The 25,617-nt window shown below is 34.3% G+C and overlaps 1 protein-coding gene across 4 annotated transcripts in view; it reads left to right on the forward strand.

The window, feature by feature from the left end:
- The window catches only part of LOC136036401 (uncharacterized), a 425,531-nt gene extending 400,527 nt beyond the window's left edge, over window positions 1–25,004 (forward strand). For all 4 annotated transcript variants that reach the window (XM_065718603.1, XM_065718604.1, XM_065718606.1 and 1 more), the window contains 2 exons: window positions 15,026–15,805; window positions 23,576–25,004. In XM_065718603.1, the coding sequence (XP_065574675.1) occupies window positions 15,026–15,805; window positions 23,576–24,487 (1,692 nt within the window). In that variant the 3' untranslated portion in view covers window positions 24,488–25,004. The remainder of the gene's footprint in view (window positions 1–15,025; window positions 15,806–23,575) is intronic.
- The last annotated feature ends 613 nt before the right edge of the window (window positions 25,005–25,617 follow it).

Consider the following 25,617-nt stretch of genomic DNA (forward strand, 5'->3'; position numbering starts at 1 on the left):
TTGCGTGTTGGTTTTCCTTTTGTTTGTGGCACTTTGTGCATGCTGATTTACTGTTCATGAAATGAAATAGCTGTTGATTTTTTGTTCGTGAAACTTATTGCATGCTGATTTATTTGAAACTTTTTTGATCGTGAAACTTGTTGCGTCCTAATTTTGATAGTGGAACTTATTGTTTGCTGATTTTCTCTTCGTGAAACTTGTAAATTGATATTTTTTTCCCTTGTCAAACTGTTTTTGTTCTTGGATCTTGTTGCATGTAGATTTTTTCGTGGAACTTGCGGCGTGCTGATTTTTATGCGCGAAACATGTTGCATGTTGATTTTTCTCTTTATAAGACTTGGACATTAATTTTTTCCCTCTGTAACTTATTTTGTTCATGGAACTTGTTGTGTGATGACTCTTCCTCGTGAAACTTGTAGGATGTTGATTTTTCAACTTGTAAAACTTGTACATTGATTTTTTCTCTTCAGTAAACTGATTTTGGTCATAAAACCTGTTTTCTGCTGATCTTTATTTGTAAAATTTATTCAATCTTGATTTTTCTCTTCGTGAAACTTGTACATTGATTTTTCTCCTCATGAAATTATAGTTTGTTTATGGGACTATTTGTGTGTTGATATTGTTATAAAACTTGTTGTTTGCTGATTTTTGTTCGTGAAGCTTGTCGAATGTTTGTTTTCTCACCGCAAAATTTGTACATTGATTTTTCTCCTCTTGAAACTGATTCTGTTCATGGAACTTGTTCCGCGCTGATGCTTGTTCATGGAACTTGTTGTGTGCTAATTTTTGTGTGTGAAACTTGTTGAATATTTATTTTTATCTTCCTGAGACTGGTAAATGAATTTTTTTTGTGAAACTGATTTTGTTCACGGAACTTTTCAGTGATGGTGTTTGTTCGTGAAATTTTTTGAATGTTGATTTTCCTCTTTGTGAAACTTGTACATTGATTTGCCTCCTTATGAAACTGATTATGTTTATTGAACTTATTGCGTGCTGATTTGTTTCGTTGAACTTGTTGCTTCCTGATTTTTTGTTCGTGAAACTTGTTGCATGTTGATTTTTCTCTTCATGAGATTTGCAAATTGATTTTTCTCCTCGTGAAACTAACTTTATTCATAGAACTTGTTGCGTGCATATTTTGTTCGTGGAACTTGTTGTTTGCTGATTTTTTCATGAAACCTGTTGCATGTTGATTTTTTCTTCGTGAAACGTGGACATTCATTTTTCGTCTCGTAAAACTGATTTTGTTTATGGAACTTTTTGCGTTCTGACTTTTTGTTCGTGGAACTTGTTGCGTGCTGATTGTTGTTTGTGGAACGTGTTGCATGTTGATTTTTCTCTTCCTGAGACTTGTACATTTATTTTTCACATTTTGAAACTGATTTTGTTCACGGAACTTGTTGCATGCTAATTTTTGTTGCGTGTTGATTTTTGTTCATGAAACTTGTTGCATTTCTTTTCCTTCATGAAGCTTATACATTGATTTTTTCTCCCCTGAATTTGATTTTGTTCATGGAAATTGCTGCGGGCTGGTTTTTCATTTCTGGAACCTGTTGCGTGATAATTTTTGTTCGTGAAACTTTGTGCATGTTGATTTTTCTCTGTGTGAAACTTGTACATCGATTGTTCTCCTATTGAAACTGATTTTGTTCATGAAACTTGTTGCGTGTTGATTTTTGTTCTTTGGGTTTTTTGCACGCTGAATTTTGTTCGTGAAACATGTTGCATGTTGATTTTTCTCCTCGTGAAACTTATACAATGATTTTCTCCCAATAAAACTTTTTTTTGTTCACGCAACTTATTGCGTTATGATTTTGTTCATGGAACTTATTGTGTGCTGATTTTCGTTCGTAAAACTTGTTGCATATTGCATTTTCTCTTCGTGAAACTTGTACGCTGATTTTTTTGCTCGTGAAACTGATTTCGCTTATGTAACTTGAGTGCTGATTCTTTGTGAGCAGATTTTGTTGCGAGTTTTTATTTGCTCACGAGACTTGTTGCATGTTGATTTTTCTCTATGTGAAACTTTGAAATTAATTTTTCTCATAGTGAAACTGATTTTAATTATGGAACTCTTCGCATACTGAATTTTGTTTGTGGAACTTGTTGCGTGCTGATTTTTGTTCGTGAAACTTGTTGCTTGCCAATCTTTCTCTTCGTAACACTTGTATATTTAATCTTCTCCTCGTTAAATCGATTTTATTCATGGAACCTATTGCTGATTTTTGTTCAAGAAACATATTGCATTTAGATTTTTCTCATCGTAAAACTCGTACATTGATTTTTCTCCTCGTGAAACTGATTTTGTTCCGAGAAATTTTTGCAGGCTGATTTTGTTCATGGAACTTGTTGTAATTTGATTTTTATATGCATATTTATTTTTCTATTCTTGAAACTTGTACATTGATTTTTGTGCTCGTGAAACTGATTTTACTCATGAAACTTGTACTCTGCTGACTTGTGTTCGTGGAATTTGCTGCCTTCTGATTTTTGTTCGTGAAACATGTTGCAGGTTAATTTTTCTCACCGTAAAACTTGTACATTGTTCAATCTCCTTGTGAAACTGATAATGTTCGTGGAACATGTTGCAAGCTGATTTTTGTTTGTGGAGCTAGCTAGTTGCGTACTAATTTTTGTTCATAAAACTTGTTGTATGTTGATTTTTCTCCTCGTGAAACTAATTTTGTTCATGGAACTTGTAGTAGGTTAAGTTGGGTTTGGGGGGCTGTACCAAGCGTGACGGAACCTACACCTAACCTGCATATGGTAGATTGGGTTAAGTTAGGTTTGAAGACGCTTCATCTAACCTAACTTAACCTAACCTACTATGTCTAGGTTAGCTTTAGGTTCTACCATGCTAGGTCCCCTAACCTGACCTAACCTACTACAATTTGCGTCAACAAAATCAACAAACACAATTTGCGTCAGAAAAATCGGCATACAAGTTTCACAAAGAGAAAAATCAATATGTAACAAGTTTCACGAAAAAATAAATCAGAAAGCAACAAGTTCCACAACCAAAATCAGTTTCACGAGGAGAAAAATCAATGTAAGAGTTTCACGAAGAAAGAATGTTTTACGAAGATGCAACAATTTAACCAACAAAAATCAGCAAGAAACAAGTTCCACAAACAAAAGTTAGCAAGTAATAAGTTTCATGAACAAAATTATTTTCAGAATGAGAAAATAATTGTACAAGCTTCACGAAGAGGAAAAATACACTTGCAACAAGTTTCACGAACTAAAATCATCATGGAACAAGTTCCATGAACAAAAACTTAACACGCAACAAAGCAGTTTCACGAGGAGAAAAATCAATATACAATTTTCACAAAGGAAAAAATCAACATACAACATGTTTGACAGACAAATATGAGCGTGCAAAAGGCTCCACGAACAAAAACAAACAAACAACAAGTTCCATGAAATCAGTTTCACAAGGAGAAAAAATCAATATAAAAGTTTCACGAAGAGAAAAATCAACATGCAACAAGTTTCACGAACAAAAATCAGTACGCAACAAGTTCCACGAACAAAATCAACACTCAATAAGTTCCATTAACAAAATCAGTTTCGTAAGGAGAAAAATCAATGTATAAGTATTACGAAGAGAAAAATTCAGTTGCAATAGGTTTCACGAACAAAAATCAGCCAGCAGCAATTTCCACGAACAAAAATCAGCGCTCAACAAAATCAGTTTTACGAGGAGAAAAATACTGTACAAGTTTTACGAAAAAAAAAATCAACATGCAACAAGTTTCACGAACAAAATCAGCACGCAACAAGTTCCACGTACAAAACCAAAATTCAACAAGCTCCATGAACAAAATCAGTTTCATGAGAAGAAAATCAATTTACAAGTTGCACGAAGAGAAAAATCAAGATGGATTAAGTTCTGTCAATGAAAATCAGCGCGCTCCAGGTTCTAAGAACAAAAATCAGCAGGCAATAAGTTCCATTAACAAAATCAGTTTCACAAGCAGAAAAACGATTGTGCAAGTTTCAAGGAGAGAAATATCAAGATTTAATAAATTTCAAGAAAACATTCATCCAACAATAAGTTTCACGAAGAAAAACTAAACATACAACAATTTTCAGGATGAAAAAATTAACATGCAACAGATTTCACGAAACAATAATCTACATACAACATATTTCATAAATAAAAAATGAACTTGCAACAAGTAAAAAAAACGTCGAACAAGTTTTACGAGGAAAAAATTCAATATTCAACATGTTTCACGAAAAAAATCTACAAAAAACAACTTTCATGAAGATAAAATAAAAATACAACGAGTTTAAATTATACAATAAATTTCAGAAAGCTTTCAGTCTTTCAGAGAGTCTTACAGTTTCAGAGGCAGTAATGCTGTCCTATGCGTCATTCGTTTCTAAAGATTTAGGTAGCCCAACACAATTTACGGCTAACATATAAATTTTTTTGAACCTAAAAGACCGTTCCACAACAAAATGGTGTTTTCAGCCTTTTTGCGGTGAAAAACAACAATTCTGGCCAAAGAAGTCCAAAGAGCTATTTTGTGAGAATTTTGAGACAATCATTTGATTTAGAATTATGTAAAAATCTATACGCCTATTGAGCCTTGAGTTTCAGAGACAGCACTGCCATACGGTGGCGCATTTGTTTTTAAGAGTGTAAGTAGTCCTACAAAATAAACAGTTAAAACTAACATTTATTTTAGCCAAAAAAACTGTCCCCCACAGCAAAGCGGTGTTTTCAGCCAATTTTGTGGTGCAAAACAACGATTCTAGCCAAAAGAAGGCCAAAATGATATTGTGTCAAATTTAGTAGATAGCAAATTGATTTAGAATTACCAAAATTTATACGCATATCGAGGCTTGAGTTTCAGAGACGGTAATGTCGTACGGTGGTGAATATGTTTCTATAGGTGCAGGTAATCCTACAGAATAACGGTTGAAATATCCATTTATTTTAGCCAAAAAGACTATTTTAGCCAAAAAGACACAGCAAATCGACGTTTTCAGCCATTTTGTGTAGCAAAACAATAATTCTAGTCCAAAGAAGCCCAAAATACTATTTTGTGAAAATTCTGATATAGTCAATTGGTTAGAATTATCAAAAAACTGTACGCATATTGATCCTCGAGTTTCAGAGGCAGCAATGCCGTACGGTAGCGTGTTCGTTTTCAAAATTTCAGGTAGTCCCACAAAATAAACGGCTAATATAGAAATTTATTCTAACCAAAAATACTGTCCCAAAATACATCTGTAATCTTTCTTCTAGCAAGAAAAATGCAAAATTCTTTATTTTTCTGATAGGAGTTTTCTAAAACTTGAAGTAGAGCGTAAATAAAAATTTACCTCAATGACAACCCCCACTCCGGAATTTCTCACTATGGTGGGCTAGCCACATATTGTCACGAACTCACGATGGCGTGAGAAATGCATAGTCTAAGCTCAAAGAAACTTGGTATTTTCATTAAGATCTACGAAAAAAAAATAATTGAAGAAAAACGGGTTTAATTTCTTATAAAGCAGTGACAACAAAATGAAATAAAAACTACACTTTAGCTAACCAAAAAATAAAAATACTCCGAATATTTCGGCCCCACGTCCGGGAGCCTTTCTCAACGAAAAAAAAAACAAAAAAGGAGAAAATTACAACAATTTAAGACTATTTTTAAGACATTATAAAAATGCCACGACAACTAAACCAACATAAAAAATATAAACAATCAAATATATAAGAAACAAAAACTCACGTTTTAAAAAAAACACTCCCGCAACTGGCTGTAACTTTAGAAAAACTGAAGTAATTGTTTATATTGGCACTTTCCTCTGCCACAATCGATGTATAAATGGGAATCTATTAAAAATGAAAAATATAAATACTCGCAACAATACGAAAAGAGGTCCCCCAACCGCAAATCCAACCAAAATGTTACAGGTTAATGAGACACAATTATGAATTATAAATTGAATGAATTTTTTCATTTGCTATTTTAGCTGCCGTCCGTTGACTTCTTACAGCATTGACCATGCTTTGACCTCCGGTCGCAAGGTTATTACCTGTTTCAGGACAATTATGCAACTCAATACTCATTGAAGTTTTTAACTGGTCTTTAATTAAACTATTATAAATTGAATTTATTTTAAATTCCCCTTCATCTCTATTGATACTAATACCCCCATAGATAATCTTTTTTATTTCTATAATTTCTCTGAAACTTTGTAAAAATCCTACAGACTTATCAACAGTTTTTGTCTGATCAAATAAAATACTATGATGAGGAAAATTAAACACGTGATCCGCTATAGCGGATTCAAAAATCAGGTTTTTTATTCTGTCTTAGCGAGCAATCTATCGCATTTTTGTGTTGCTGTAGCCTATTTTTTAAATTCTGCTGTGTTCTACCTACATAAATTTACCAAAAGAGCATGGAATTTTGTATACCCCCTGTTGTATATTTCTTGGAACTTTATCTTTTCCGTTATTTAGCCATGAGCTTTTATTTTGTCCTGATTTAAAAGCTGTTTTTATATTATGGTTTTTTAATTCTTTCCTTAATTTCTGTGACAACCTTGGAATATAAGGCAAAGTTGTGTAATTTGGTTTTTGATTTGATCCATTTTCTTCTAATTTTACAGGTTCCAGTAACTTTTCTTTCCTTTTTTCAATTATTTGAGAAATCATATTTTCGGGATATCCATTTCCTACTAGAATATCCTTAATAAAAATTAATTCACTACTAATATATTCTGGTGAAGCTAAATTTAACACTCTATCCACTAAAGAAATAACTACCCCCCTTTTTACTTGGATCGGGTGATCTGATGTGAAAGACAAATAGCGGTTGTTATTAGTTGGTTTACGGTAAATTGAAAACACTAGTTTATTATTCTTTCTATGGATCCAAATATCCAGAAACGGTAATTTTTTCTCTGTCATTTTCAATTGTAAAAACTAATTCCCCTCCCAAATTATTTAAATGTTCCAGAAAACCTTCAATTTGTGATTCCTCATAATTCCAAATAACTAATACATCATCCATATATATGCCCCAAAATTTAGGTTTAAAAAAATATGTATCAATAGCTAAATTTTCTACATACTCCACATAAATATTAGCTAACAGTGGGCTTAAGTGTCCTCCCATTGCTAATCCTCTAACTTGATGGTAAAAATTATCCCTAAATTCGAAATAATTAGTATACCTGCTAGTTATTTTAATTAGATTTAATATAGTTTCAATCTCGATACCTACAGACAATTCTTCCATTTCACTTTATGCACATCAAGTTTTTTTGATAAAACAAAAACAGATTTATCGAAAGGTATATACGTAAACATTGACTTTATATCAAAACTAAAAAGTCTAGAATCACTTGATATTTCAATATTTTTAAGTTTATTTTTTTTAAATACTGAGTTTTTTATATAAGACTTTTGGAGATATAATAAAGGTTTAAGCGTCTTTGCTACCCATTTTTCAAATTTTTCTGTTGGTGAGTTCCTTGTTGACACTATAGGTCTTAGAGGAATGTCTGTTTTATATATTTTTGGCAAACCATATATTCTGGGGCAAACCGATCCCCTTGGAAAGAACTTATAGTACATCTGTGGTGTGATATTTTGATTATTTTTAAGGTCTTCTAAGTCCTTTCTTAATTTCGCAACATAAGATTCGGTTGGGTCTGTGTTAAGTTCTTTGTATGTTGAAATATCCTTTAGAATTGTTTCTATTTTACTATTATAATCATCTTTTTCTAGGATTACTACCGTATTGCTTTTATCTGCTTTCGTTATTATTAGAGAATCATCTTTTTTTAATTCTTTTAAAATTTTTGTATCTTTTTTTTTAAGGTTTTCTTGAAAATTGCCAAAATCTTTTAAAATATTTACGACTCCCAGTCTTAAATCATCTATATATATATATATATATATATATATATATATATATATATATATATATATATATATATATATATATATATATATATATATATATGTTTTTAACTACGTAAAACTTGCGAATATACAGTATTATTCGCTGTCCCATGATCTGTGCATATAAATAGATTGTCAGGTTTACCGACTCTTGAACATGCAACAATATAATTGTCCATGGGAAATCAATCCGTATTCAGATCTATGCGGCATTTTTCTAATGATTGCCCTTGGGCTTTGTTGATGGTAATTGCTAATCGAATATTCCCTGTGTACCCATCGTCATTTATATATCCCCCCTGTGCCTTTCTGGCGTCCCCGTTGTAGTTGTGTCCCGTTCGTCATTTATATTCCCTGTGTCTCGGTCGTCATTTGTGTCCCGGTGTCTCGGTCTGTAATTTCTCTTTGAGTGTCCCGGTCGTCATTTATATTCCTTGTGTCCCGGTTTCCGGTGCCCCGGTCTGTAACATACGGCAATAGATCAATTGTGTTGTAACTTTGTTCACGGTCCCATTCTACACATGTAGAAATAGAAGCAGTACGATTAGGTGAAGGCATTCCCAAATGCTTGAGAAGTTTGTTTGCAATAGATAAGCACAAATCTTCAATCAAAACTAAAGTGCAGTTATTAATTTCTGTTGTAAAGTCCAAGGTCACATCTGACCTTTCTAGCCGTATTCGGTAGAGTATATTTTCGGCCATTTGCGATCTGTGTTTCTCACATAACTCTGTAGAAGATGAAGGAGAGCAACTTTTGCTGGAAGACACGGGTCGTAATGTCATGTCTATGAACCGGCGGTTGTCCAGGATGTAAAAGCTGTTGTATCTAATCCCAAGATGGATTATATATAAATGTAATAAATAACGAATCATTAATCTATAGGCATAATATTTCATTTCGCTGCATTTCTTATCCGTTTCTTTGTTATTGGCTGGATTTATCTAAAATCTGATAGGCATTGATGACCATATCCAAGTCAAAATCCCAAACCCAATCATTTCCATGGCACGCTTTCTTTTGGTGATGTCTCTTTGAAAAGCAAGCCTGTTTTCACGCTGTTAATGTGATTCCTCGGCACGCTTTCTTTTCATACTTCCTCCATTAGCCGCAAGCCTGTTTTCACGCTGTTGTTGTGATTCCTCAGCACGCCTCCTCGGCTGTTTCTTCTTAATGACGTCATATACAGTCGACAAACCTGATGTCAGTCGACAAACAAACATGACGTCGGTCGACAAACATGACGTCAGTCAAACAACTTCTTTTTATATATATAGAAATAACTCATTCTCAGGCGAGAATCCTAAATTTTTACAATTGTACTTCATCGGTGATAGAAATTCTGAATTGAATGCACGTTGCGAAATTTCTCCCAACGTTGAAAGGACAATCGTTTCCCAATTGCAACATCTTTTCCACGAAAATAATAATTTAGTGCGTCTGTTCAAAACAGCCATCGATTTGATGCCTACTGATACTCATAAAATTGTTATTTCCGCTGACAAAACGCCTCCTGACCAACATGTGCGTAGATACAATGCTCCGACTATCGACGAAGTGGCAATCGTTATGGTCGGTGATCAGTTTTTACCTCGAGATATTATTCTACATAAGCGAAACGCTCAGTTGTTAAGAATTGCTGAAACTCATCGATGCTACAATGCCCTACAATATCCTATCATTTTTTGGGATGGAGCCGACGGCTCTCACTTTAATATTAAATTGATGGATCCAGCCACTAACAAAGAAATGAATAAGAAATGCAGTGCAATGCATTATTATTCCTATAGACTAATGATTCGGCAGGATGAAGAAAATTATATTTTAAAATGCCGTGAATTGTTTCACCAATTTGTCGTGGATATGTATGCTAAAATTGAATCAGAACGTTTGCTATATATCCGCCTGAATCAGACCAAGCTCCGCTCTGAACAATACATTCATTTGCGAGATGCAGTTATAAATGACGGTAATACCAAAAACGTTGGAAGATTAACAATTTTACCTTCGTCATATGCTGGCAGTCCCCGTCATATGCATGAATATGCTCAAGATGCTATTGCGTATGTTCGTCTCTATGGTCGTCCAGATTTATTTATTACATTTACATGTAATCAATCTTGGGATGAGATATTGCAGCTTTTACTTCAAGGACAATCGGCGGTTCATAGGCATGACATTACGGCACGTGTCTTCCGGCAAAAGTTGAAATCACTGATAAACTACCTTGTAAAACATGAAGTGTTTGGGTCAGTGCGATGCTGGATGTACTCAGTGGAATGGCAAAAACGATGTTTGCCACACGCACATATACTAATCTGGCTACATAAAAAAATTACTTCAAACGAAATTGATGATGTGATTTCCGCTGAAATACCTGATAAAAATGTCGATAAGGGGTTACATGATATTATTGTAAAAAATATGATACATGGACCTTGCGGTGCACTGAACGAAAATTGAAAGATTTGCGAGGGAAGTCGAAACCCTTTGGCAGCACCTTAATATTGCTTGCGGGAGATTTCAGGCAAACATTACCTATAATACCTAGATCAACTCCTGCAGACGAAATGAATGCTTGCCTGAAAAATTCTAATTTATGGGCACACGTAAAAACATTAAAATTAACTACAAATATGCGTGTCCGATTGCAAAACGATGACTCTGGTCAAACATTTTCAGATCAATTGCTGGCAATGGGAAACGGAAAGCTCCCAGTAGACTCAATTTCAGGACGTATACAACTACCTGCTGATTTCTGTAATTTAGTGACGTCCAAAAATGAATTGATTGAAAAAGTATTTCCGAATATTCTAAAAATTATAAAAATAATAAATGGCTAAGTGAAAGAGCGATTCTCGCACCCAAAAATATAGACGTCCACGAAATCAACAATATTGTTTTGACCAAGATTCAAGACCAGGCAGTCCTTTACAAGTCAGTCGACACAGTTTTGGAACCAAATGAAGCGGTTAATTATCCATCTGAATTTTTAAATTCCATAGATCTTTCAGGGTTTCCACCACACGTGCTACAACTAAAAATAGGCGTACCAATAATACTTTTAAGAAATATAAACCCACCAAAGCTTTGCAATGGCACTCGACTTGCCGTAAAAAAAAACAATGGAAAACCTAATAGAGGCCACAATCCTGACAGGGCCTTTTGAGGGTGAGGCTGTTCTTATTCCTCGCATTCCCATGATTCCAACAGATCTGCCTTTTCAATTTAAAAGATTGCAATTCCCAATTCGATTAGCATTTGCAATCACCATTAACAAAGCTCAAGGTCAATCATTAGAAAAATGTGGTATTGATCTTAATACTGATTGTTTTTCCCATGGACAATTGTACGTTGCATGTTCAAGGGTCGGTAAACCTGACAATCTATTTATATGCAGCGAGAATTGGACAGCGAAGAATGTTGTATATTCGCAAGTTTTACGCAGTTACTTTGTATTTCGGAACCAAATGAAGCGGTTAATTATCCATCTGAATTTTTAAATTCCATAGATCCTTCAGGGTGTCCACCACACCTGCTACAACTAAAAATAGGCGTACCAATAATACTTTTAAGAAATATCAACCCACCAAAGCTTTGCAATGGCACGCGACTTGCCGTAAAAAAAAAACAACGGAAAACCTAATAGATGCCACGATCTTGACAGGGCCATATGAGGGTGAGGCTGTTCTTATTCCTCGCATTCCCATGATTCCAACGGATCTGCTTTTTCAATTTAAAAGATTGCAATTCCCAATTCGATTAGCATTTGCAACCACCATCAACAAAGCTCAAGGGCAATCACTAGAAAAATGCGGTATAGATCTTAATACAGATTGCTTTACCAATGTAAAATTGTAGGTTGCATCTTTGAGGGTTGGTAAACCTGACAATCTATTTATACGCACAGACAATGGGACAGCGAAGACTGTTGTATATTCACAAGTTTTACGTAGTTAATTTGTATTGTATCTATCTATCTATCTATCTATATAAAAACGAGTTGTGTGTATGCATGTTTGTTTGTTTGTAAAAAGAGCGTTTGCATATGACGTCATTATTAGTACATACGGCTTTGTATATGGACAGACAATGGGAAAGCCAAGAATGTTGTATATTCGCAATTTTTACGTAGTTTGAAACACATATATAAATCTATCTATATTCACAGGTGGGACACAGGGACACAACTACAATGGCGCGTAACTAATATGGCGCGTAACTAATATGGTGCGTAACGACTTACGCGCGCGGGGGGTCTTGGGGGGGGGGGGGGGGGCGCGAAGCGCCCCACCAACTAGGTGTTGGGGTGGCGCGGGCCTTATGAGGGTGAGGCTGTTCTTATTCCTCGCATTCCCATGATTCCAACGGATCTGCTTTTTCAATTTAAAAGATTGCAATTCCCAATTCGATTAGCATCTGCAACTACCATCAACAAAGCTCAAGGGCAATCACTAGAAAAATGCGGTATAGATCTTAATACAGATTGCTTTACCAATGTACAATTGTATGTTGCATCTTTGAGGGTCGGTAAACCTGACAATCTATTTATACGCACAGACAATGGGACAGCGAAGACTGTTGTATATTCACAAGTTTTACGTATTTAATTTGTATTGTATCTATCTATCTATCTATCTATATAAAAACGAGTTGTGTGTATGCATGTTTGTTTGTTTGTAAAAAGAGCGTTTGCATATGACATGCTGGAGTAGTCACTCGGTGAGAGAGGGTGTCAGAACGGAGAATGAAGGTCCCAGGTTCAAATCCTGGTTAGGCTAAAAAAGGTAATAAACTAAAAACTAAAAAAAAAAACTGAAAAAACTAAAAAAAGGCAAAAACTACCAAAAAACTAAAAACTACAAAAAAAAATAAAAAAGCTAAAAAACTAAAAAAACTAAAAAAACTAAAAAACTAAAAAAACTAAAAACTAAAAAAAAAAACTTAAAAAAAAGGAAAAAACTGAAAAATAGAAGAGAAAAAGAAAACTAATAAAATTAAGAATAAAAATAAAAAAAAATAAAAAAGATAAAAACTAAAAAAAAGTAAGAAGAAAAAACGAAAAAAAATTAAAAAAGCTAAAAAAAAAGGTAAAAACCAATAAAAAACTAAAAAGAAAAAAAGGAAAAACCGCGCAGTTAGGTGAAGATCCACCTGGACAGCGAGAGTCAAAACATATCAAAACTGAAAATGATAGCGATGATGATTGGGTTTGGGATTTTGACTTGGATAAGGTCATCAATGCCTACCAGATATTAGTTAAAAAAAACAAAGGTTCGGCGATATGTATTTCATAGTGAAGCTGAAAAATAAAAAAGAAAAAGAAAACTGAAAAAACAAAAAATGTAAAAAACATGACGACAGGGACACAGGGAATATAAATGACGACCAGGACACGCTGAAAAAGAAAAAAGAATAAGAAAACTGAAAAAAGAAAAAATGTAAAAAACTAAAAAATACTAAAAAGAAAAAACACTCAAAGAGAAATTACAGACCGTGACACTCAAAGAGAAATTATAGACTGGGATACCGGGACACAAATGACGACCGGGACACAGGGAATATAAATGACGACCAGGACACAGGTATTTAAGAATATCGTTCAAACACAAATTTTTAATTATAAGAAGACCGTTGAAAGAGAAATTTCTAATTGTAAAATGACTGAAGAACCTACAATGGCAACACCTGAGGAAGCTGCTCAAAACGAATGTATTCAAGCCGAAGTAGCTGAGTTGGTAAAGCGTTATGTTTCAGGTTCTAGGTCCGAGAGGCTCCAGGTTTGAACCTTGGCTTTAGCATTAATACAAAAGAAGAAAAAAACTAAAAAAGGTAAAAACTACAAAAAAACTAAAAAGAAAATATATATATATTTATATTTTATATATATATTTTCTATATATTGTCTGTCTGTGTAACGATGACTCTGGTCAAACATTTTCAGATCAATTGCTGGCAATTGGAAACGAAAAGCTCCCAGTAGTGGGAAAGCCAAGAATGTTGTATATTCGCAATTTTTACGTAGTTTGAAACACATATATAAATCTATCTATATTCACAGGTGGGACACAGGGACACAACTACAATGGCGCGTAACGACTTACGCGCGCGGGGGGGCTTGGGGGGCGCGAAGCGCCCCACCAACTAAGTGTTGGGGTGGCGCGAAGCGCCTCCCCAACAGCTAGTATATATATATATATATATATATATATATATATATATATATATATATATATATATATATATATATATATATATATATGTATATATATATATGTATATATATATATATATATATATATGTATATATATATATATGTATATATATATATATATATATATATATATATATATATATATATATATATATATATATATATATATATATTTAACCGGCTTGTGGAAAATACTAATCAAATTAATGAAATAAACATAAAATCATGAAGCATGAGCACGTATGCTATAAAACTTGTATGTATTTAGCGCGTAAGGATTAAGAAATATGCGCTGATAATTCTGTTTTACTTAAAGGTTTGACAAAATACTCACAAAAACAGTAAAACTCAAGCTGACAAGTCTACAGTCAAAATATGAAACAGGCTACCAACACTCTGGATCCACATTGGAATAGTTGATGTAGATTTATTTGATCATCCTACTGTATGGATAAAACATAAACGGATGTATTAATATTTGGATGTTATTTTTTGCTCAAACCCTCAACAAAATTAAACTTCCCCCAAAAATAGTAAATGTGTCTGAATAATAAGACACATTTGCCTATAGTAGAATCAATCGGGATAGTGGAGCATGTGTCACCTAAATATTTGTTCGTCCCCCCTTTAGTTCTAAAAATATCTTTCATGGTGGTATTTTCATTGAAAAATATCTCTGGTTACTTTTAAAATTTAAACTTTTCAATAATTTACTCTGTTCTCTTTCCGAAGCTTTTTTTTTAAAGAAATTTTAACTAATAGTCGTAAGAGCGACAAATTAAGCAGAATAAAAATCAATAGAAATATATAAGGTATGTGTATGCATACTTGTGGATGATCTCGCAATTCACTTATTTATTTGTGACCTCGCCTTTTAAATTTTAGGTGATCAGAGGTGACGGATATATAACAGAAGAAGAGCAAGATTGTGGTGTTGCTGAACTTCGTATTGGTTCTGAAAGAGTGGAATGGAACTCCGAATCGAGGAACTCTCAAAAACAGTGTAATTTTCCAAAAAATCTCAACCAGTCGACAATGCAGAAGCAAGACTCGACACAGAGTCTTAACTCTAATAGTTCGGCTTCTTCTGGCTATGCGTCTTTAAGACCATCACCTCAGAACCGTGAACCTCCAAACTTACCATCAAAAACATCTACCTCTCCCACCAAAAGTTCGAGACATTCTAGTCTTCCTATTGACGTAAATGATATACCACCACCACCGCCTCCTCGTGCTCCTATTGGCCTAGCCAAAGGTGCTTCGAACAGGGTAGGAAGATACTCAGCACCCAACATTCGATCCAACTCACTTACTCGTTCCAGCTCACAAGGCGATCTCATCGACACCATTGCTCCTCTGAGAAATTCTCAAATACCCACAAGCACCTTAACACATAGAAGTCAATCCTCAGAACCTGCAATAAGGGTCGCTGTTCCTGGAGAGCCTTTCCCAAGGTCCTTATCTCCTTCACCTTCCAAATCAAGTGTAACGTCGTCTAGTGGAGATTCCCTTGGATCAAACGCAAGCGTAGCAACTGTTAAAGAAGTCTTTATCGGCAATCACGAGACATGTAGAGAGGAAAAAGAAGAAAGTCCTCCACTTCCTCCAAGAACCTCACCAAAGAAGGAAATGCCAAGGCCACCACTTCCAAGCAATATGTTCAAGGTTTGTATTTTACTAGAATTACTAGAAGGAGATTGTTTATGTGCACATATATGTGTGTATTTATATATGTATCTTCACAATCGTTTTTAATAACAAAAATACAATTTTATGAAATCAAATATCTTAAGCCAATATGGGTGTCGTGTTTTGCATCTTTAACGTCAAATGCTGCAACACCTTTAAATAAAGATAATGTTTTCATAAGAGAAATGACTATAGTTTGAAGGCAAATGAGCCAAGCCTAGAATTGTAGCTTGTGAATCATAGGGTCCCAAAACTAAGCAGATGAGATTGAACCCCTTACTTTCGGTATTAAATTTCAATGTGAAACAATGGTAAGATGCATTTGCAATGAGGATAATGACAACTTTCAGCTGACAGCTCAGAACAAAAATTCAGCTTCAAAGGGACTTACCACATTGTCGGAGTTTATCTTTGGGATTCTTAGTCGATTAGTCCTACTTACGTAGTTTAAGAGATGCTTCCCCTGAGTGTTTAGATAAAGAGATGTTAAAATGCTTTGCATCTGAATATTGAGAACTGAAATTTAATAGTCTTTAAAGTTTCTTGCAAGTGTAAATTAGCATACTAGAACTTCTTTGGAGGGGGGGATATCAAGTTTAAAAAATGAAGAAAAATTCAAACTCTTCAATTCTTGGAGATCACAAGACGAATCATAAGCAAACTAGACGTCTCAGTAGCGAGGAGAGCAAGCACGGGAAGGCCGTCCCCTACTTACGTAGTTGGGGAGATAATTTCCCAGAGTTCTTTAGATAAAGAGATGTTAAAATGCTCAGCTTCTGAATATTGAGAACTGAAATTTAATATTCTTTAAAGTTTTTTGCAAGAACAAATTAGCATACTGGAACTTCTTTGGGGGAGGGTGTCAAGCTTAAGAAAATACAAAAAAAAAATTAAAATTCATCAATTCTTGGAGATTACAGGACGGATCATAAACAAGGTAGACATCTCAGCAGTGAGGAGACCAAGCACCGGAAGGCCATCCCCTACTTACGTAGTTGGGGAGATAATTTTCCAGAGTATTTGAAAAAAGAAATGTTAATGTACTTAGTATCTGAATATTGAGGACTGAAATTTCAATATAAATAAGCCGCGTAATGTATAATTATTACTTTCAGTAGTTATTTCTGAAGATCGGTAAATAAGTGTAGAATTAGATTGCAATTACAATTATGAAGGTGTTTTGCGGATAGCATAGAAGGCTAAGCACCATGGGACATCTAGCTCATTTAAAATCGCTACAGTTTGCATGCATAACAAATGGACTTTGTTCAATACAATACTGAATGCCTTTCCTCCCCCTCTTATTTTGTTATTTATTTTATTGTATCTCTTCCTCTCTGTAATGTACAGAGAGGCAATGTACAGACCTAGTAAGCAATATGCTGTAAAGTCAAAAAATTCATTATATATTAATGAGTCTGCTTATTTTTAGGACAGCTACAAAGCAAATTTTGGAAACAGCTATTGAAAATGCTGATATTTTGGATTAAAAAAGGAGGCTTTGATATTATTAAATAAAAAAAACAAGTTTTTTCAACTGAAAGTAAGGAGTGACATCAAAACTTAAAACGCACAGAAATTACTTCGTATATGAAAGAGGCTGCTTCCTCATCAACGCCCCGCTCTTTACGCTAAAGTTTGACTCTTTCTCTCAATTCTTCTTTCTAAAACAGTAAAAAACTTTAGCGTAAAGAGCGGGGCGTTGATGAGGAAGCAGCCTCTTTCATATACGAAGTAATTTCTGTGCGTTTTAAGTTTTGATGTCACTCCTTACTTTCAGTTGAAAAAACTTGTTTTTTTTATTTAATTTCTGAACGTTTTTGAATCAATCCATGTTTTGATTTTGGCTCTCCGCAGAGGAATAATCAAAACGAAATTTGCATATTTTTTTTTTGGCTCAATGGCTTTCTCATAATTTTGATCGAATGATTTTGAGAAAAAAAGAGCGGGGGACGAAGCCTAGTTGCCCCCCGATTTTTTGGTTAATTAAAAAGGCAACTAGAACTTTTAATTTTTTACGAATCTTTTTATTGGTAAAAGATTTACGTAACTTATAAATTAGCTTACGTAAAGAACTTTTGTATTCTCATGTTTTTATTACATATATGAGGGGATTCGCCACATCGTCAGTACCTCGCTCTTTACACTAAAGCTTAAATTTAGTCCCAATTCATTAAGAATGACCCCCTGAATCACAAAAGCCGTAGAATAAGTAGTTGAAATTACCGAAAATACTTTAGCGTAAAGAGCGAGGTATTAGAAGGAGGTGAGCCCCTCATATGGGTAATAATTTCTGTTTGTTTTAAGTTTTATTGCTGTTCCTTACTTCCAGCTGAAAAAGCTTTTTCACTTTTATTTTTTAATTTTTTTTTTTAAATAATGCTAGTAAATCCTGCTCTCCCTTCATGGAAATTTTCTTCTCCCATTACAAATTCTCGAAGGAAAGTTCCCCCAGCATATCCCCCTCTTCTCAACCCCTCCCCCAAACCAAAAAAATCCTCCTGAAAACGCCTGTATACTTCCCAATAACCATTACTATATGTAAGCACAGGTCAAAGTTTGTAACTTGTTGCCCCTCCCACGGGGACTGTGGGGGAGTAAGTCGTCCCCAAAGACATAGTTATAAGGTTTTTCGACTACGCTGAATAAAATGGCTATCTCAGAATTTTGATCCGTTGACTTTGGGAAAATAATTAGCGTGGGAGGGGGCCTAGGTGCCCTCCAATTTTTTTGGTCACTTAAAAAGGGCACTAGAACTTTTCATTTCCGTTAGAATGAGCCCTCTTGCAACATTCTAGGACAACTGGGTCGATACGATCACCCCTGGGAAAAAAAAAAAAAAAAAAACAAAAAAACAAATAAACACGCATCCGTGATCTGCCTTCTGGCAAAAAATGCAAAATTCCACATTTTTGTAGATAGGAGCTCGAAACTTCTACAGTAGGGTTCTCTGATACGCTGAATCTGATGGTGTGATTTTCGTTAAGATTCTATGACTTTTAGGGGGCGTTTCCCCCTATTTTCTAAAATAACGCAAATTTTCTCAGGCTCGTAACTTTTGATGGGTAAGACTAAACTTGATGAAACTTATATATTTAAAACCAGCATTAAAATGCGATTCTTTTGATGTAGCTATTGGTATCAAAATTCCATTTTTTAGAGTTTTGGTTACTATTGAGCCGGGTCGCTCCTTACTACAGTTCGTTACCACGAACTGTTTGATACAAGCTGTAATATGATATTTCTTGTCAGTGTGAGGTTTAAATTTTACCCCTTTCTATCAATTTTGTAAAATGCAATTGGAGTGCTTTAAGACAGCTTATGGCCATTTTAATAGAACCAATGACCATTTTTTTACTATTTTCTGCAATAGCCCAAGCTTTTGTTTTAGTCTCAGGAGTTCCTGGTTTTTTTTAACAGAGGTGAATGGGGCCCATTATTTTGTTTTAGTCTAGTATCTAGGGCATTTTTGGACTTTCTTTTTTTGTATTTGATTTTTTTTTAAGTAATTACAGTTTATTCTATTACTGCTGCTACTGCTACTGACAACTCACCGCAGTAGCAAGCTGCCTGAGTTAAAAACAGTTGCAGAGGCTTCTGCTTGACACATACTGTTGATGACACATTAGCTCTTTACTCCCTACCAATAAAAAGTCCCATTTTTTAAATTTATTTTCCATAGTATCTTCCGACCCGATTTTGAAGATCATTTCTACCCGATCATTTTTTAAACTCCATCATTTTGACCCCATGATTTTGGCAAACCCCATCATTTTATAACTTTATCATTTTGACAAACTGCATCATTTTTAAATCATTTAGACCCCATCGTTTTGGTAAAACCCATCATTCTTGAGATTATTTAACTTTATCATTTTGACAAACCCCATAATTTTAAAAATCATTGTGACCCCATCATTTTGGCGAACTCCCTCATTCTGAAAATCATTTTGACCCTATTATTTTGAAGATCATTTTTACCACATTATTTTCAAAAACTCCATCATTTTGAAGATAAATTTGACCCCATCTTTTTTGAAAAACCTCAACGTTTTTAAAGATCATTGGATGAATTTTGATAAACAATTTTCATCTATAAATATTGGATTAATCCTTCTTTCATTATTGGCTTGTACCTTAATGTTCTAAACACAAAAATCTCCAAAATAAAATTTTGAAAGTTCATCCATGAAGTAAAAAACAACATAAATTCTTGCTAAAGGAAGACACAATTAGGTAGCCATAATGCAGCAAGGGGTGGTCAAAAAACCACCCCGCCATACAAAAAAAAATAAAAAGCTGTTCACCATCTATAAAAAATATGATATTTAGTATTTTCTGCATCATTTTTCACCTTTGCGCATCTGACCGCTATAGCAAGTAAGTTAAGCTTTTTATTGTAAAAAATTGGTCTTGAACCATCTTTTGGGGTCATGCACTCTTTGTGAAAATTTGTATAGGTCAAACCATTTAGAATGTCACCTGACAATTTGGCATCACTTAGTAACTATGATAGTAATGAAGAGTAGGAAATGAGGATGAAGATACAACTTGTATATTCGTAAAACATATTAAACGTTAAATACTAGTTCTTTTAGGGGTGTAAAAAGAAAAGCAGACCGAATAGACAGAAAGGCATAGAAGAAATTTAAGTATAGGCAATAAAGCATTAGCTAATCACTTTTTTCTTTTAACTTAGTCTTTTAATAAACAATGTCAACTTCGACGAAATCTCAAAAATCTACTAATCAAAATTTTATCGTCAGATAAATATGGACTCTAATAAAATAGGTATGTACTTCAAACTAAGAATATGAGTCGAACTACTCCTTTAAAAAAAAATTATGTATTTGTTGGTTTTTGTATTTGATAGATATTGGTTGGTGATTTAAATTCTCATGGTTTCAAGCGGAAGATTTCTAGTTAATATTTTTCATCTTGAGATATTCAGATATTCAATTCAAAGTTTAAATCTCGATATGTCTGTTGAGCACAAAAATAAAAATTTTAAATTTAACTCAGATTTAGCATTAAGCAAGAGAATTGTCCTGTAAAAATTTTGATTTATAGATAACTAATCATGAGAATTTGATTGAAATGCATTAATCAAAACAAGTATAAAAATTATCAGGTATATATCCAATACAAAAACATAATTATATTTTGTGACTGGTTGGTATTGAGAAGGTGAAAATCCTGAAGTACTATTGTTGTCGCATTCCGTTTCCATGGTTAACTCAAGTTATATAAATTTTCACCTTTTATCGACATTTTATCAGAAATGTTTGAAAAATCGATGCCATTCCACCGATTCAAACCGAGAAGTCAGAGACTCATCTATACCAGCTAGATAAAAAAAAAAAACACATAATTATTTGCCTTCTTTTATAAATAATTTTTCCAAAATCTATTCTTATTAAATGATTACTCTGACCTTTGAAGGAATATTTCGACTCATATACTTAGTTTTAAGTGTATAATTTTAAAAACCTTTGTTAAAGTTCTAAAGAGTTTGGCCTTTATTTTTATGTCTTAGAATGAAAAAAAGAGGTGATATGTCATACAATGCAGAACTTTAATAAAATGAAAATAAGCAGTAAAGTGGCCACCATTTGTTCACCAAAATCCAGAACTTATATTAATAATTTTTGCACTGCTTGTATTTACTTTCTATTATACAAATCTCCTAAAAAACAACAATGTTGTCAAAAAAGCAAACCAGAGGCGCCATTTGGGGGGGGTCAGGGGTGAGCAAATGCCCACCCCAGATTTTCCAGGGGGCCCAAGCCTCCACCACAAAGGGCCCTTTTCCGGCCATAATTATCCATTGTGTCCAACATAATCCATTCTGTTCAAATGATTTGACCTAACTGCACGCCTATTAGCCAAATAGTGTAATTACCTGACGACCCTTAGGGTGATTACGCTATTGGCTATTAATCATTATAAACTTTGAAAGTAGGTTAGATTCATAATAAAAGTCTCAAGTTCTGTCAAATACTCCATGCCCCACCCCAAGATTTGGCCCAAATGGCGCCTCTGAAGCAAACCCAAAAAAAACAAAATAGACAGCCAAAAAGAGTAATGATATCAATTTATTCGCCTCAGTGCAACAAATTTTTGATGATAAAAAGAAGTAAATATTTTGTTTTGCAGCCCTGATGTGACAGCACAATCCTGAAATATCATTTTGTCAGTCAAAAGAAATTAAGACTTTAAATTTCCACACCTTGTTATTACGAAATGCAGATTTCACCTCCCAGTTGGCTTTTGTGGTAATACGAACAGATTCCCTTGATGAACCTACATTTAATTAAATACTTTTTGGCAGTATGCATCATTAGTAAAAACTAACAGCGACTACAAAAAGTAACTGAAACCTTATTTCGAACTTGTTTGCAAAAAGAAACAGTCTTAATAAATAAAAACTTATTAAAACTTAATTGTTAAGAACCAATTACAAAAAAAGCTTTTCTCCCAAACCAGAGCAAGCGGTCCCAACAACAAATCCACCACTACGTCAGGGGGGCACGCCCCCTGCGCCCCTCTCCCGGACCCGCCACTGGTAGCAGGTTGCTAGTTTCTTATCTCAAAGGAACCAAATGTCGAGATAGAATCTTACTGATTCGGAAGCTCCCTGTTCTCCCTGCTAATTCCATCAATCAAATAACTTTTTAGCTTCAAGTAGTATCTTAAACTAGTTTCAAGGAGCATTTGCAAGTGTTATAGACAACAGGCAGTTAGCTTGACACTTTTTACCCTTTTTTGTGGATTTTCAGATGATGGCTTTGGCTAAGTTAGAACACGTGCCAATTAGAAGGGAATTGGCTGGGGGGAGGTGGGCTGAAAACCGAAATGCAAATTTTGGTTAGGAAATACATGGATAATGATTTTGGATGTAAGAATGGCATAAGATTTGACAGAGAGCAAAAGTTGAAAAAGAACTAGTAGAGTATAGGCCTGTATTCATTTATTCAGAAGAGTAAGGAAATGACAAGGGAAGGGAACATACCAAGTTTTGTTGGTTATTTCTGAGTTTTTTGTTTTAGATAAAAGGTTAGGTGGCACGTAGGAGAAAAAATAGCATGGGTACTGGTTTGAGGGTTTTTTATAAGGGGTACAAGGAAAAGAAGAAAGAAGTCTTTCTATCATTTAGATTGCTCAAGGCGAATAGCACAGTCGGTCATGAACAAAAAATGTAGATTTTTAGGGAAATTCGACGGGAAAAAAAGTCTAATTGAGCGAAAGAAGACACCTTAGGGCGGCTAAATAGTTGCATCTAAAAGACAGGCTGATTGAACGCCAGGTTTGGCTTAGGTAAAGTTGCAGTAGGATAAACCAATTTTGTTCTTGTAGGCTTTAGTTGGTAAATTGACGAGGCATAGGGAAAATGGGCTACATAGCGTTGAAGGGGGCTGTAGCGAAATTAGGATTTGCAGTCTGGATAGTAAACTAGCGAAAATGCCTTAGGTGGTTTTAAGTAGTAGTGATGGTAGGCATTTCTTACTCTAGGCCAATTTTAAGAAAGGTAGGACTTAAACAGGGATGCGCTCTGTCATTGCTTTGTTTTCTCTTTCTGTTAATGATGCTGAAACTTTTTTTTAGGAAAAAAAAATTACCGGTGTTAAAATTAAAATTGAAGCTATTTAAAATTACTCTTTTTTTAGTTGTTTCGTATTACTTCGATATTTCAATTACTCCTTTTTTTCTTATAGTCTTAAAGCTTAAAAAACATGCTTTTTTCAGGAGTCTAGGCAAGAGGGGTCTATTGACAGTGACTTAGAAGAGCCGGGCAGTCCGAAGCCGATAATTCCTATGCGAATAAAGAAGCCGATAACCGTCTTTAGTGCACCTAACAGTCCTCAACGCATACCTATTTTTCATTCCAATAGTCTTAGACCAGAAAAAAGATCTCCTTCCTTTTCCTTTTCGACTAGTCAGCGGGTAAGCACTCTTAAGAAACCTGGCTCACTTCACATGACCTCTGCTCCTTTAGCCCAGCCTGAGCCCTCAATAACTCCAATTGATGACTATAAGACGCTGAGAGCCTTAAAACCAGGAAGGGCTAGTAACGAGTCAGTCGGCAGTAAACCACCACCAATAGCTGATGACACCATTTCGGTAGATTCCGGTAGTTATGACCAGGATTCTCTTGATGTTAGTGATATTGATTTTGAGGCTCTATTTTCTCAAGCAGAAGATAGAATTAATAGAGCAGTGTTAGAACTAGGCTCTAAGCGTAGGCTAATTTTACTTCAGCCGTCTGCTGAAAGTGAAAAGAATTTCCATACTAGTCGTGAAAAACTGTTGAATGATTCCTGTCAATTTGTTACTGCATCTAAATTATTTGTCAAAAGTGCAACTGAAAGTGCCGGGGCAATGGCTCTTTGTCTGAATCAGTGTTTAAATATCATGGACAAAATGAGAATGTCAGCTGTTGAACTGGCTTCTGCCCCTGGGCCATTACAATTAAGTGGAGCTGAATTGTGTAATAAAGTAAAAGATGTGGCCCAGGCATTTCTAATGACTATAAATGTAGCAAAAGAAATGAATGGAAGAAGCCTGGGTGATCCTGTTGTAGGCAAACTTATGAATAAGGCTACATCACTTGCTGGAGTTTTGACAGTTCTAATGAGGGCTCTTCGACCAAGCAGTTGAGAGCTGGGTCCGCCACAGGGCATGGATTTGCACGGCTGTGGTAAAATCAAAGGCATTTTATTAAACGATTAACATTGATTTTTACAGAAAAACTGATAAATATGTTTTAGATATTTTGTCCATAATTAAAGAAAATAATCCCCGATGGGAGGTTGTTTTAGTCAATTAAAGTAGTACCAAAGCAATTCAGATATCAAAAGATTAATTATCCAAAAAATTGATTAGCAAGAAAGGGTTGTATAGTGGATTTTTGAAGAGACAGAAAATTCTAAATATTTGAAAACCAAATAGTATTTGGGAAAATGGAGTGGATCATGCTAAAAAGCATGTTAAGTGTGAGAACATAAACTAAGAACTGTATTTTGGTAAAAAGTCACATAATATCTTTTGTATTGCTGAGGTTGAGTTGCAATATTATATCAATTATATTCCATGTATATCAAACCGTTATTGTTACTATGTCTATTTTAAGTTTTGTATTTGTTCGCATGTAATAAATTTTAAGATCAGTTCCTCAGTTGTGCCTCTTCTTTTTTTTTAATTCTTTTATTCTTTTTTTTCTAATTCTGACCTTCCGTGGGAAAACTGTTGGAAGAATCAAATATGAGACCTAGAAATAGCAATAGCTGGATTTTGCTAATGGGATTATAGTTTATTCTGATTCCTGAAATTGGAAAAATATTTTGTGAAACCCGAGTAAAAGTTTCAAAGTAATGCATTGATTACATTGATTACAGGATTCTATATTTTAAAGTTCTTACAAAGAGGAATGAAATTCATCTTTTTTGTACAAAAAGTAAAATATGTAGAACATTCCTATAAAAACTCTTTGTTCTGGTAAAACAGGATCAAAATTTTTTATAAACCACTGTTTAGCTTAATAGTTCTAACAGTTTTTACGCAAAAAAATAGTGTTTCTAATTTTCCAATTGAAAGAGTTATATACTTACCTGTACTTTTCTACTACTCATTGACACCAAATTGTTAATTAATTTTAAATCCAAACTCCAGATAAGATAAATCTCAATTATGTTCAGCAAATAACTATTAAAGTGCCAAGGACATAAAAAAAACATTTTTTTGCCAATGGGTCCATCCTTGGCATATCCATACTCCAAAGAAGGGATTTT

The sequence above is a fragment of the Artemia franciscana genome, chromosome 15 (assembly GCF_032884065.1).
Source record: "Artemia franciscana chromosome 15, ASM3288406v1, whole genome shotgun sequence".
In the NCBI taxonomy this organism is placed as follows: domain Eukaryota; kingdom Metazoa; phylum Arthropoda; class Branchiopoda; order Anostraca; family Artemiidae; genus Artemia; species Artemia franciscana.